At 62.7% G+C, this 14,451-nt stretch overlaps 1 protein-coding gene across 6 annotated transcripts in view; it reads left to right on the forward strand.

Moving 5' to 3' along the window:
• Positions 1–12,988, forward strand: part of ARID3A (AT-rich interaction domain 3A) — a 32,740-nt gene extending 19,752 nt beyond the window's left edge. For all 6 annotated transcript variants that reach the window (XM_058537756.1, XM_058537758.1, XM_058537755.1 and 3 more), the window contains exons 4-9: positions 3,553–3,625; positions 7,389–7,572; positions 8,046–8,293; positions 10,761–11,057; positions 12,099–12,197; positions 12,347–12,988. In XM_058537756.1, coding sequence (XP_058393739.1) covers positions 3,553–3,625; positions 7,389–7,572; positions 8,046–8,293; positions 10,761–11,057; positions 12,099–12,197; positions 12,347–12,522 — 1,077 coding nt within the window. In that variant the 3' untranslated portion in view covers positions 12,523–12,988. The remainder of the gene's footprint in view (positions 1–3,552; positions 3,626–7,388; positions 7,573–8,045; positions 8,294–10,760; positions 11,058–12,098; positions 12,198–12,346) is intronic.
• Positions 12,989–14,451: the final 1,463 nt, after the last annotated feature.

The following is a 14,451-nucleotide window of genomic DNA, read 5'->3' on the forward strand; positions in this document are numbered from 1 at the left end:
GCTCCGACTGCCCGGAAAAGCCCCTCTCACTGCTGAGTCCGGGGGAAGTAGGGGAGCATCGGCCCCACCTGCTCTGTGCCTCGGTTTCCCCTTCTGTGAAGTGGGTGGTGCTGGGGAGGGGAAGACGCATGCATGGTCAGCCTGGCCTTGGTAACCGGGGAAGGGACACCTTCCATCGCCGGGCAAGCCAGGGTCGGCGGCATGTCTGCATTTGGGGAAGGGTCAGCGGCCCCGTCCCCATGTCACACTGAGAAATCAAGGTCGGTTTAACAAGCATTTATTAAGCAATCGCTGTGTGCCCGGTTCTCCACACAGGCCACCAACAGACACAATTCTGAGGTTCCCCCGGGCGGACGGACAGCCCGGTGTGGACGTCCACGCGGCTCGGAGGTGGGAGCCGGGGAGGGAGGGAGGCCCCAGAGCGGTAAATGTGTCCAAGTGTGTGACGGACGTGGAGACAGGGCGGTGGTGGCGCTGTCGGCCGGCGGGGCCCCTGGCGGGACTACATTCGTGGAGAGACTTGGACGCGGGGCAGCCGGCGGCTGGAACAGCATTCCAGGCGGGAGGAACCGCCAGGGCAGAGGCGGGGAGAGGGGCTGGTGGGGTCCCCTGGGACCATGTGGACCCTGGGGGGGTGGTCTTCAGGTCAGGCAGGGGCCGGAGCGAGACCTCGTGGTCAGAGGCCACGGGAAATCAGGCTGCAGGGAGGGCAGAGTGGGGCTGCTTATCTCGGCCCTCAGCCCGAGGGAGGGGTTTCCGGAGGTTTCTCCCCATCTCCAGCTGGGGTTTGCGGCTCTGGGTATGGCAGCGGCCCATGCAGCACCTTCTGGTCCGCCTTGGACGGGCAGGGTTTCAGCCCGCGAAGCCAGGCGGGACCGAGGCCTGGGCTCTGCGTGTGTCGTGGCCCAGAGAGAGGCTTGCGAGGACAGGCAGCCGGGCCCACTGCCCCCGAGGGGGGCCTGGACACCGCCATGGGGGGTCTAGACACCGCCCCCAGTTCGCTCATCCCTGGGGCCTGGCAGGCTGGCCGGGGCGGACACACCCGCGGGGCTGCGGAACTCGGGGCCAGAGCCCCGTAAAGCCGGGCGGCCTTTCCTGCCGGCTTTGTTGTTGGCTGCCCACAGCAACGGCCGTTAAAGCCGCCTCCCCCTCCGGCAGCCGGGGGTCCTGCACAGCCCCCTTTATGGCCCCGCACAATGCCCCGGCCCACTGGGGTCTGACTGTCCCACCACAGTCCGCCCACCATTTGGCCTGGGGGTTAGCAGCCCTCCGCCGAACCAGCCCGCCTCTGCCCGTGGGTCACGGGGCAGCTGGTCCCCACCCTGAGCCTCGGTTTCCCCACCTGGAATATGGGGGTCACAATGGTTCCCGGCGCCGAGGGTGAAGCTGTCGTGTTTGTTGCGCACTGTCCTCAAAAGGTGGGGAAACTGAGGCAGGAGGGTCTCTTGTGGGGGCCAGGCCCGGGAAAAGGGGTCGGGGAGGGCAGACCCCCCGTCCCCCCCAGGTCAGGATCTCAAAGATGATGTTGTCCCCTCGTCAGGAGGGGCCTGAGGTTCACGGGCCCTGTATGAGCCTCTTGGGGTGGCCGCAACAGATGACCGCTAAGCAGGAGGCTCAGACCAGAGTTCGTGCTGTGCGTCCAGGAGGCCGGGCGTCCGAGATCACGGGGTCACAGGGCCGCGCTCCCCCCAGGGGCCCCAGGGGAGGGTCCCTCCTGCCTCGCCCAGCTTCCAGGGTGTGGCCACATCACCCCGATCCTGCCTCTGTGGTCACGTGGCCGTCTCCCCATGTGTCTGTGTCCCCCTCTCTTATAAGGACACCCGTCGTTGGATTTAGGGCCACCCTACTCTGTCTGGAATGATCTGCGCTTAACTGACAACATCTCAAAGGCCCCATTTCCAGATGAGGCCCCGTTCCGTGGTTCCGGGGGGACGTGAATCTGGGGGCACCTGTCGTCTCGGCCGAGACCCCCACGAGTCTGTGTGAGCTCGCTCTCTGCCCGGCCCGGCCCCTGTGGCAGCTGAGAAAAGTGAGGGTTCATTTAACGAGCATTTATTAAGCCACTGCTGTGTGCTCGGCGTGTTCTCGACACAGGCAGGAAAACAGAGTCCCTGACATTCTCCCGGGCAGAGGACAGGGGAGCAGAAGTGTGGCCGTCCACGGCTCCGTGGTGGGAGGCTGGTGGGGGAGGGGTGAGGGGTCCCCGGGGGTGCACAGGGACGGGGGCAGAGAGAGCCAGGACGGGGCAGGGGCGAGGCCTGGCGGGTGCACGCCCACGGGAAGAGCCACCTGCGGGCCCCCGCACCCCTCGGGCAGGGGAAACAGGGCCTCCCGGCCGCCATAAATCAGCGCAGGAATGCGGCCGGCCAGCCCGGCCAGGCGGGGCGGAGACAAAGGCCCAGCCTCGACCACCCAGGTCTGGGCTCTGGCTCCCCCGGCCCGTCCCCCGGAGGCCCCACTTTGTCTCCATTGCACAGATGGGGAAACTGAGGCCCAGGGAGGGGCAACATGGCTGAGGGGTGGCCAGCCCGAGGACCCCGCCTCCCCAGGCCCCGGGGATGTCCCACGCAGAGGAGCAGGGCGTTGGCTCGTGCTGGGGCCCTGATGACCGATTATCCTGGCCGGGCTAATTGATGGTTTTAAGGCCCCCCGCAGTCCTGATCCCTCAGTCCCGGCGGCCATGGGGGCCGCATTCCCAGGAGCTTAATTTGAAGCCTGCTCTTTGCCGCTGCCCGTCCTGGGCAAATCCCCCCCAGCTCCGCTCTCTAATTATCTCTGCCGGCTTCCCCCGCCCACCGGCACTTGGGAGCTGATGGTCAGCGCGGCCGGGGCCCCCTACCCCCCACTAGCCCAGAGAACCCCGACAGTCCGGGGCTCATCTGCCTCTGGGCCTCAGTTTCCTCTTCTGCAAAACGGAGCCGACCGTCTGGGACTAATTGTGTCCCCCAGAGTGACAAGTTCAAGACTAACTCCTGGTACCGTCAACAGGCCTTGACTGGAAACAGGGTCCTGCGGATGGAATTGAGTTAAGATGGAGATGAGGGGGGTGGCCCCAAGTCCAATGAGGGGTGTCCTGTAAGAAGAGCGACGTGTGGACGCAGACACAGGGAGAGGCCACGTGATGAGGGAAGCAGAGACGGGAGGGCCAGGGCCGCGAGTGCGGGGACCCCGGAGCCCCCTGAGGCTGGACGAGGCAGGAAGGACCCTCCCCTGGGTCCTCTGGGGGGAGCGCGGCCCCACCCGCTGTGATCCTCTGGCTCGAGGACTCGGGGAGAATAAAGCTCTGTGGTTTAAGCCGCCCCGTCTGTGGTCATTTGCAACGGCCGCCCCAGGACCCTCGTGCAGGTGTGCCAGCCTCCTCGTCTGAGTGGGCCCGGGTTCTCATATGCTCGGTGGGGTCTCGGGAGGTGTCTGGACTCTGGTAGGGCCGGGGGGACCGGAGTCAGGGCCTGTCCCTGCCAGCAGCCCCCTCAGTCGGCCCCCCGTGCGCTGGGGACGTGGCGCCCGCGCCCCCCTCTGCACCGACTAACTGTCCCCTCCCCGCCCTCACAGCTCTACGAACTGGACGGGGACCCCAAGAGGAAGGAGTTCCTGGACGACCTGTTCAGCTTCATGCAGAAGCGAGGTGAGGCCTGCCCGCCGGCACGGCCGGGAAGTGGCACAGCCTGGGCTGTGTCAGAGCGGCAGGGAGGGGCTGGAGGCATCGGGAGTTTCTGATGGGGGAGGCACGGCCCAGCCTGTGGGTCAGATGGGGGAGGCGCAGCCCAGCCTGTGGGTCCGATAGGGGAGGCACGGCCCAGCCCCACAGTCTGATGGGGGAGGCACGGCCCAGCCCCACAGTCTGATGGGGGAGGCACGGCCCAGCCCCACAGTCTGATGGGGGAGGCACGGCCCAGCCCCACAGTCTGATGGGGGAGGCACGGCCCAGCCCCACAGTCTGATGAGGGAGGCACGGCCCAGCCTGTGGGTCTGATGGGGGAGGCACGGCCCAGCCTGTGGGTCTGATGGGGGAGGCACGGCCCAGCCTGTGGGTCTGAAGGGGGAGGCACAGCCCAGCCTGTGGGTCCCATGGGGGAGGCACGGCCCAGCCCCACAGTCTGATGGGGGAGGCACGGCCCAGCCTGTGGGTCTGAAGGGGGAGGCACAGCCCAGCCTGTGGGTCCCATGGGGGAGGCACGGCCCAGCCCCACAGTCTGATGGGGGAGGCACGGCCCAGCCTGTGGGTCTGAAGGGGGAGGCGCAGCCCAGCCCCACAGTCTAATGGGGGAGGCACGGCCCAGCCTGCGAGTCCAATGGGGGAGGTGCGGCCCAGCCCTTGGGTCCGATGGGGGAGGCCCAACCATGAGCATCTCAGGGGTAGGTCCTTGGGGTGGGGTCTCGCCCCCATCCCAGAGCTGACGATCCAGGCTCCGTCCCTTGCTGCTGAGACCGGATGCAGGGGGTCCCATGGGGTCCTGGCTCCCAGGGCACCCCCAGTGGGCCAGCCTCTGTTTGGGGGCAGGGTTGGCCTCCAGTTAGGTGAGTGGGCACTGGGCCGACAGGACGGGATCTCCTGCACAGGCTTCCCGGCCCTCGCGACCCCGAGACGGGTGTCCTGCGGCCACAGGTGCAAGGTCCAGCCCCGGCCCCTCCTCTGCTCCCCACGGGGCCTCACTTTCCCCATCTGTGAGACAGGCCGCAAACAGTCCCGCGTGTGGCGGCGCCCCAAACACGCTGAGTGCTGGGCTGTATTTACTGAGCGCCAACAATGTGCTGGGCCCGAGCCACCTCTGTGGCCCATCCCGCCCTCAGTCCCTTCGCGTCTGGGGTGTCTCAGTGGGGAAACTGAGGCCCAGACACAGGGCGGGCCCAGGGCCCCACCCCTGGAGGGGGAGTCAGGGTGAGCCAGGCCCAGAGAGGGCGAGGGGCAGCCTGGGGGTCTTCAGCAGTGTCCCAGGGGCCTCGCCCTCAGCTTGGGGCTGCCACGGGGCAGAGAGACAGGGGTCTGTCCCTGCCGGCCAGGGGGATGGGGTCCCAGGAACGCCCACTGTGGGTGGGTCTCGTTTCTCTGACCCCCGACAGCCCACCTTGGGGGGATTACAATCCCCGCTGTTCAGGGAAGGAAACTGAGGCCGGGGAGGACACCCCCTCTGAGCCACAGAGGCAGGAAGGGGTGGGGCCGGCGGAGCCTTGGGGTCCCCGGGGCCACTGCAGGGACCAGCCGGCCGCCCCTTTGTCCAGGGCCTCTGCTGGCCCCTCCCTCGCCCGCAGCTTCTGTAAACACTGGCCGGCCAGGCCCGGCCGGAAGGGAAGGGGACGCAATGGGCCCGGGCTGGGGCTGCGGCCTCCAGGTTAACCCCTCCTGTGCCGGGGACGGACGAGTCCAGACCGGTCCTGGGGTGGGGGCCCCTCTCCTGTTATCGTCCAGCCCCAGCCAGGCCTGCCGCCCCCTATGTGGTCAGGGGGACCCTCCCCTGCTCTCTTTATCGGCCCGTCCACACCTGCCTGACCCCCCTCCCACCCCCCCACCGTGGGGCTCTGAGCTCCCAGGCCCGGAGCCCACCCATTCTGCCCAAGACTGGGCACCTGGCCTCCTGGAGGTATTTAGGAAGTGTGGGTGAGGCTGGGCCCCAGACGCGTCAGGCCAGCCCCTGGCCACACAGGGCTGCGAGGTCTCTGTCCAGCCCTGCCTCCCTCACCAAGCCAGGCGCTCCTGGAGGGCAGGAGGCACCAAACTCCTATGCATCCCTCAGAACCCAGCTCCAAGGTCCCCTCTTTCCTGCCATCTCCTTGGACCCTCCCCCTCTGTAACTGGGGGCTTTTGGGGCTGAGAATCTGTCAGAAGCCCCCTTCTCCCTGGACACCGTGTCCTGCATCCCACAAGCCCCTTCCCCTTCGCTCCGGAGGAAAAGGAGTTTTTTTCCCCATATCACAAAGGAGAAGCCCCCAACTGAATCTGTCAGAATTCTCCAGGGCCTGGAAAGGCGGGAGGGGTCCTGCCCGCACCCCACCCTCCTGCTGTTTCCTTGACTACCTCTCCACCCTTCCTTATCGCCCCCATGGCCCGGCCTCCATCAATGCTGCTCTGTGGTCTCCCAGCCCCCGCTCCTTCTGTAAACATCCGTCCAGGCCCCGCCGGCTGCAGAGCGACGCCCGAGGGCCGGGAGGATCTTGGTGTGATTCCTTCTGTTCTTTTTCCCCCCCGAAGGCTCTGCCCACACCAGTGTCCTGGGTGCGTGGGCAGCGCAGCTCAGGGTGGGTGGGCTCAGGTCGGGTGTGCTCAGGGCGAGCATGCCATTGACACTTGGTTCTGCTTGTTTTTCTCTCCCTCTTGGACTGAGAAATGGACTTGGGCAGGGAGCGAGGCCTGAGGTCCATTCACAGGGGATTTTGCAACCTGGGAAGGGCCCGGGAGTGGCTGAGGGTGGTGGGAGGTGGTTCCAGAATATGTGGCTTTGGGGGAGCTGGGAACCAGGGTCCAGAGGTGGAGGACATCGTCCAGGCCGGGAGGAGGCGAGCTGGCCCCTCACCCGAGGCTGGACCTTCCTTCAGGGGGTGTTGAGTGCCTGCTGTATCCCAGGCTGAGCACCGGGGGATCCTGTGTGGGCAGGACGGCAGGGGGGTGGGGGCATTTCAGTGCCGGGGAGAGAGGTGTCAACGGGGGCTTCTCTGCCCTCAGCCGGGAAGGTGCCAGACGGGGGTAGCTGGGGTCTGAAGACCCTGCGGCCGGGGCTCCTGGTGACAGGGAGACGGCGTGTGTGGGGGCTGGAGGGTCAGGGTGGATGGAAGAGGGGGCGCCTCCCTCCCGGGCTGGCCCACTGCCCCCCATCTACGCTGCTGAGCGGATTAACCAGGCTCCCTCCTTGCCCACACAGCCCCGTCTCTGGCGGGAGCCGGCCTCCAGGAACGCGGGCGGGTTGTTTTGGCAGCTGTTGGGCTGGAGACAGAGCAGCAATAACAAGGGCTGTGTCTCAGGCGTGACCCCAGGGGGTCCCCACAGCTGCTCCCTCCTCTCTGTGCTCCCTCGGCCCCCAGGTGAGATCTGTGATGAGTCCGGATCACAGATGGGGAAACTGAGGCAGAGCCGCCTCCTCGGTGCTGTCTGCAGCGGGGGTCTCACCTGGGTGACTGCCCCCAGGGGACCCTGGGCCACGTCTGGGGACGTCTGTGGGTGTCACACTGGGGGAGCTCCTGGCATCAAGTGGGTGGGGCCAGGGATGCTGCTCAGCCCCCCACAGCGCCCAGGACGGCCCCCCAGAGAATGACCTGGCACCGGTGTCACAGTGCCGAGGGGGGAACTCGCTCTGGACCATCGTGTTAGCCACGGACTTGGCGTCTGCTGCGTGTCCTGCCCAACCCCCACCCCGGTGATGGCGCCCCTGCCTCACCCGCCCCGCCCCTCCCCGCAGGGACGCCCGTGAACCGCATCCCCATCATGGCCAAGCAGGTGCTCGACCTGTTCATGCTGTACGTGCTGGTGACGGAGAAGGGCGGCCTGGTGGAGGTCATCAACAAGAAGCTGTGGCGCGAGATCACCAAGGGCCTCAACCTGCCCACGTCCATCACCAGCGCCGCCTTCACCCTGCGGACCCAGTGAGTGCTGCCTGAGGCCGGGGTCCGGACGTGTCCTGGGCAGGGGGCGGCACGTGCAAAGGGCCTGAGGCAGGAGGGACCGTGGGGTGACCAGGATTGGGGAGGGTGTCCTGAGCAGAGGGGACAGCACGTGCAAAGGGCCTGAGGCAGGAAGGATCGGGGGCAGCCGGGGAGTAGCGAGAGGAGGAGGCAGCCAGATGGACCATGGAGGCAATGGGCCATGTGATGTGTCTGAGTCCCGAGAATGCGAATTGAGTGCTGATTAGTGACAGGTTGTCATGGGGACAGGTAATGAGACAGAGGAAACAGCATTATCAAAGGCTGTGGCTCCGAGTTCTGATGAGTGATTCCCCGGTGACGATGTGTGGCAGGACAGGGAGGTGGTGCCACGACGGGGTTTGGCTCCATGCCAGGGGCCCCAGGGAGCCACAGGAGGCGTCTCAGGTGCCATCATGCCCCCACCCCACCTGCAGGTACATGAAATACCTATACCCCTATGAGTGTGAGAAGCGGGGCCTCAGCAACCCCAACGAGCTCCAGGCCGCCATCGACAGCAACCGGCGGGAGGGCCGGCGCCAGAGCTTTGGGGGCTCCCTCTTTGCCTACTCGCCGGGCGGGGCCCACGGCATGCTGTCCTCACCCAAGCTGCCCGTGTCCTCCCTGGGCCTGGCCGCCAGCACCAACGGCAGCTCCATCACCCCAGCCCCCAAGATCAAGAAGGGTAAGAGGCTGCCCGGGACCTGGGACCAGGTCTTGACTCAGCTCCAGCCCAGCTGTGTGACCTTGGGGGGGCGGGGCTGCCTTTTTTCCTCTTTGGGTAACCAGGATGATAAACCCCCAAGTTGGCGTGGAAGAGGGCGGCCAATCTGCCTGTATGGTGCCCACTGCAGACATTACTAATCAATCACCATTTTTCTCCAATTCCATGCCCACAGCTGGCAGACATTACCAATCAATCAGTTTCTTCCAATCCCACGCCCTTGGCAGACATTACTAATTAATCACTATTTCCCAGTCCACACTGAGGTAGACATTACTAGTTGAGCTCTGCACTCTTTTTTGTGAAGAGATCAGCGTGGTGCTAACATCTGGCAGTCCTCCTCTTTTTTTGCTGAGGAAGACTGGCCCTGTGCTAACATCCGTACCCATCTTCCTCCATTTTATATGGGACGCCGCCACAGCATGGCTTGCCAAGCAGTGCGTTGGTGCGCGCCCAGGATCTGAACCAGCGAACCCCAGGCCGCCACAGCAGAGTGCGCACACTTAACTGCTTGCGCCACTGGGCGGGCCCCTGCACTCTTTCCTGATGCTGTGGCAGGCATTGCTAATCAATCCGTTTTCCTCCAATCCCATGCCCTTGGCAGACATCACTAATCAATAGTTTTTTCATCCAGTTCTGTGCCAAGGCAGACATTACAAATCGAGCACAGTTTTCCCATCCTTTGCCCCAGCAGACATTACTAATTAATCACTGTTTCCCTGGTCCACGCTGAGGCAGACATTGCTAGTTGAGCGCTGCACTCTTTCCTGATGCTGTGGCAAGCATTGCTAATCAATCATAGTGGCACTGGTTCCATATTCTGCCTGCGGCCAACCCTATTAATTAATTAAGTTTTTTCCCCATCCTTGCCCATGACAGACAGTACTAGTTGATCACCATATCCTTTCCCTTTGAGGTTTAGAATCCTTCTCAACACGCTGTCCCAGCAGACGCCATTGACAATATACGTGGGTCCATCAAATGACCCCTTAACTGTCCTGGAAGCTGTTGCCGGGTGCCCACTGCCCCTTTCTGAGCCCGGCTTTCTCTATGGGTAAAGTGGGGGAAATTATCCCTTCCTTGTAGAGTTTGGGGAGCATTCAGAGTGTAAAATGCCCAGATGCACCAGCCTGGGTATGCAGAGAGCCCCCCACCCCGAGTCCCCGTTCACGGCAGACATCACCAGTCGATCACGGTCCTCTCTCCCGCTGAGCCTCTGAATCCTTCCTAACACGGAAGCACCAACAGCATGTGTGACAGCGTGGCCTCAGGCAGGTCTGGGCACCGTCAGAGTTCCCATTTCTCATCTGCCACATGGCCCGTGACTCCCTACTTCCTGGGGTTGGCCCGAGGGTCCGAGGTGACCCCATGGTGCCCTGAAAATTCGGGACTGGTCAGATCGAAGGTGAAGGGGGTCTCGCTAACATTAGCTCATTCAGTCCTCTGCGGGCCTCGGTTTACCCCAACCTTGGGGCGTTCCTGGGATACCTATGAGGGGTTATTCAGATCCACTGTGTGCTGAAGCTGAGGGAGTTGGGGGTGCATGAGAATGAGGGGTTCTGACCGAGGGGAGCTCACGAGAGAGCCAAGGCGCAGTGAGCAACAGTTGGAGGCTCCCGGGGACGGGAAAGCTGGTTGATAACGGGTCCGAGGGGGCCCCTGAGGAGGTGGCGTTGCAGCTGAGGCCAGAAGAGGGAGGCACGGGAGAGGACGCTGCGGAAACGCCAGAGCAGGAGGCCAAGCAACTGTGAAGGCCGGAGTGGGGACACGGCACGTAGAAGCAGTGCCAGGCGAGCAGGGATAGACAGGGGAGGAAGAGTCAAGAGAAGAAGAGACAGCGGGCCCCAGTGGGACCAGTGTGTGGGAACAGCCGGGACATTCGTGTCAACTAGGGAGGAGGAGAATGGTTGGGAGCTGGCTCTGGAATTCTGGGTTTGAATCCCAGCTCAACCTCTCTCCAGCTCTGTTGCCTTGGGAAAGTTATGCATCCTCTCTCAGCCTCGGTTTCCTCATCTGTAAAATGGGGATGAGAGGGTTCAGGTAGGATGGGGTTGTTGAGACGGCCCTTCAAGTTGATGGCTTTAGACAAGACGTGGTGAGCTCATTATAATTAGTGATGTATATAATATATGTTGTTTAGTCTCTTTAATGCTAATGCTGCCTACTACTGTAGTACTGTTACTGTAGCTAGTATTGTTACTTCATCACCAACGTTACCGTCATGATGGCAGCTACCAGAAGCCTGATATTAGAAAGGATTTTATAGCCTTTGTGTCTATTCAAAAACCTGTCCACTTCCCTGGAGAGGAGGTGAGCACCCCGTCAGTGGTGGTATTCAAGAGGCTGCACACTCCTGCCTGGGGTGGCAGGCAGGGCCAGGCCACCTCAGTTCCCTTCTGGCCACCGACTCCTCTTCTCTCCTGTCTAGAGGAGGACTCAGCTATCCCCATCACGGTCCCCGGCCGCCTGCCGGTCTCCCTGGCAGGCCACCCTGTGGTGGCGGCCCAGGCAGCAGCAGTGCAAGCAGCAGCAGCCCAGGCAGCCGTGGCGGCACAGGCGGCCGCCTTGGAGCAGCTCCGGGAGAAGCTGGAGTCCGGGGAGCCTCCGGAGAAGAAGATGGCCCTGGTGGCCGACGAGCAGCAACGGCTGATGCAGCGGGCCCTGCAGCAGAACTTCCTGGCCATGACCGCCCAGCTGCCCATGAGCATTCGCATCAACAGCCAAGGTATCCTTGACTCTCCGTGCTTCCTGCCTGTGTCCCCAGATAGGGGCCTCAGAGCCATCATATGTAAAGAGTGCCTAGAAAGCAATAAGAAAAAAAGGCAGACAAGCCAACTGAAGAAATGGGCAGCTGTGACTAGTAAATTTGTAAGAAAAGCTGTTCAACTCCGTCTGGTTGGGGATCCTCAAGTTAACAAGGAGATACCAGAGTTTGAGAATATCGATGTTGCTCAGGGTGTGGGGAAATGGGCCCCCTTCGTCAGGGTGGTGGGCTTGTAAAGAGACAACAATTTTTCCATCCCTTTAAAAGTAGACAATGTGTTTGCCCCGTGATCCTACGTGGCGTCCACGGCAGAGCTAGTGCAGCCGTTCAAGGAAACATACAGTCGTGCGTCACTTAACGACGGGATGATTTCTGAGAACTGTGTCATTAGGCGATTTCGTTGTCGTGCGAACATCATAGAGTGACTTACACACCTAGATGGTGCAGCCGACGACACACCTGGGCTGTGTGGTCCTAATCTTACGGGACCACCGTCATGTGTGTGGTCCGTTGTGGACCGAGATGTCGTTATGCGGCGCACGACTGGACAAGAACGTATAGCGAGGCCTTGAAGCAACCTGTGTCCATCGGTCGGGGAGTGAACGAGTCGAGTCTGGGCCACTTTACAGCTGTTAGAAAGAATGAGATGGGGCTGGCCTGGTGGTGTAGTGGTTGAGTGCGCACGCTTCGCTGCGGTGGCTCGGGGTTCGCCGGGTCGGATCCCGGGCGCGCACCAACGCACCACTTGTCAGGCCATGCTGTGGCGGCGTCCCATATAAAGTGGAGGAGGATGGGCACGGATGTCAGCTCAGGGCCAGTCTTACTCAGCAAAAAAAAAAGAATGAGAGGACTTGGGTGTGCCGACATGGCTTGAGACTCATAATCATGAGAAAAGCAAATTTTAGACAAATGCATTCGTGTTCGATAAGTATTTATTGAGTGCCTGCTGTGTGCGTCCGGATCCGGTTATGACGGTGAATGGCGGTGTTTCTCCTCCCACAGCCTCCGAGAGCCGCCAGGACTCGACCGCGAGCGTGCCCGGCAGCAACGGTGGCAACAGTATTAGCATGTCTGTGGAGATCAACGGGATCGTGTACACAGGTAGGGACCCGCCGCCCCCTCCCCTGTGACGCGGGAGTCCCGGGTCCCCTGGGTCCAGCTGGACGGCTCGAGTGAGATGCTCTACGTGGTGCCCGCCACGTGGTCCTTTCACAGTCCCGGTGACACGTGTGTCCCCTGTCCCCCTGCAGGAGTGCTGTTTGCCCAGCCGCCGGCCCCCACGCCGCCCGCGGCCCCCAGCAAAGGCAGCGGTGGCGGCAGCCGGGGAGGACACGCTGGGACCGGCAGCAGCGCGGGCGGCCAGGCCGGGCCAGCGGGGTCATCCGGCTCGGCCACGTCTTCTACCTCAACTAACTCATTGCCTTAACCAGCCCCCCACGCCCACCCGGGGCCCGCCAGGCCGGGCAGGGGATCAGGTGGGCCCCGCGGGCCGGGCCGGCGGCAGATACGGGTGGGGGGAGACACCCACCACCGAGCCACAGCTAGCGCCAAAAAGAGAAAGAAAATATATACGTCTATATATATAAAGAAGATTTAATAAAACAGGGGGCGACCAAGGAACACTTGAATTACTCAGGTTTCGGACATTCAGAGAGCAGCGGAGGAGATGGGAAGAGAGGGGGGCTGTTCCCGCGGCCCCGGGGGCCCCACTTGGACTGGACTCGGGGGTCCGGGTCGGCCCCGTCGCGATGTCGGGCCGATCCTGTTTACCTCATACATCCCTGCACTGCGTGTTTTCATTTTTGCCTGTTTTTTCCGCTTTTATTTTGTATTATTTTCTCCATCGCACACTCGCACACCCAGCTCCTTGTGGTGAATGAAGCCCCTGAGCCTAGATGAGTTGAGTTTTTTTTTTTTTTCTTGTTGCTTTCGGGACTTTTTTTTTTTTTTAAGAACATAGCGCTATTCGAACTCTATGGGGTTTTTAAGAGGTCTCGGGGTGTTGTTTTGTAAATAGTCTATTTTATTCTTCGGGGGAGGAATCGAACCTTAGGAAGAGGATATATATATCTATATATCTATATATTTGTCTTCATTCAGGGAAACTGGACTTGAAAAAGCGAAAAAAAAAAGAAAAAAATCGGATAACTTTTTTATTTTTCCCATGACTGCTTTGGGGGCGTTGCCTGTGGTTGGCGGGCGGCTGGAGCCTGCGGAGGCCGTGAACTCAGGTGCTGGGGCGGCGGGGCGTGGATGCTATGTGACCGTGACATCCCGGGTGCCCCTCGGACCGGCTCTCCCGTCAGGGACCTGCGAGTCTTAACTAGGGAGGAGAAAGTGCTGGAAATGGGTGGAGATGGGGGGCTCCGGCATCCCCGCCCCCAGGCTCCTGTCTCAGGGATGAAGTGGCTGCAGCCTCTCTGGCCCAAAAGGGCTGCCAGTGGGGCTGTGGATACGGGGACGGGTGAGCCGGGCTTAGCTCAGGGTGAGATTTTGGGGCCATGGCATCCTGCACCCCCCATCTCCTCCCCTCCACTTGGTCCCTCTGCTCGGGGACATGGTCTCTGCAGGCCGAGGAGGGGCTGCCCCCCAGGACCCCGGCCCCCGTTAGAGGTGGTGTCAGTGGGTTCTGTCCCTCTGTGGGGATGAACTCTCTGTCCCCCGGGTGGCCCTGAGTCTCTAATTGGGCCCCGGGCGCCCGGCCTAACGAGGCCGCGAGGGGCCACCTCCCGGCTCCCCCCCGCCCCCGGGGGCACGGTTGCCTTGGAGACCTGGGGGTCCTGGGGGTTGCTGTCTCGGGAGGCCGTGTCTTCCGGAGGGAACCCCTTCTTTGTTGTATCTCAGGGTCGTGACGCCCCCTCCACCCCCCAGGAGCGGGTGGCATGGGCAGGGGGCTTCTCTCTCTGTTTTTCCTTCTGGAAGGTTCCCTCCTCCCCATCTGTCTCCGCAGCAGCACAATCATGGTGGGAGGGGACACAGTCCGGTCCCGCCCGAGAGCTGTCCCCCCAACCCGGCCGGGGAGCCAGGCCGGCCGCCTTCGGCCCGCGGGGGGCCGTCCGCGTGAGGGTCCTTCTACCTCAGGTCTGACTTTAATGCCAAAACCCGCTCAGGGCCTCCCAGGGACCGGGACCCTCCCAGCCCCCTGCATCCTGGGGCGCTGGCCTCGGTCCTGCGTGCCTGTCGCGTGTCCGTGTGTGTCGGGGGCCTGGGGGTCGCGTGGGGTGGGCGGTGTGGCCCCCGATCTAACTCAGGGTGCCCCTGCGGGCAACACTGGTGATGGTAGGGCTCCCGGCTGCGGCCACCGCCTGTCCTGTCCTGTGGGGGGTTCTGGGGTGCGCTCTGCACCCCTTATGCA

Source organism: Diceros bicornis, unplaced genomic scaffold, assembly GCF_020826845.1.
Source record: "Diceros bicornis minor isolate mBicDic1 unplaced genomic scaffold, mDicBic1.mat.cur scaffold_67_ctg1, whole genome shotgun sequence".
NCBI lineage: Eukaryota > Metazoa > Chordata > Mammalia > Perissodactyla > Rhinocerotidae > Diceros > Diceros bicornis.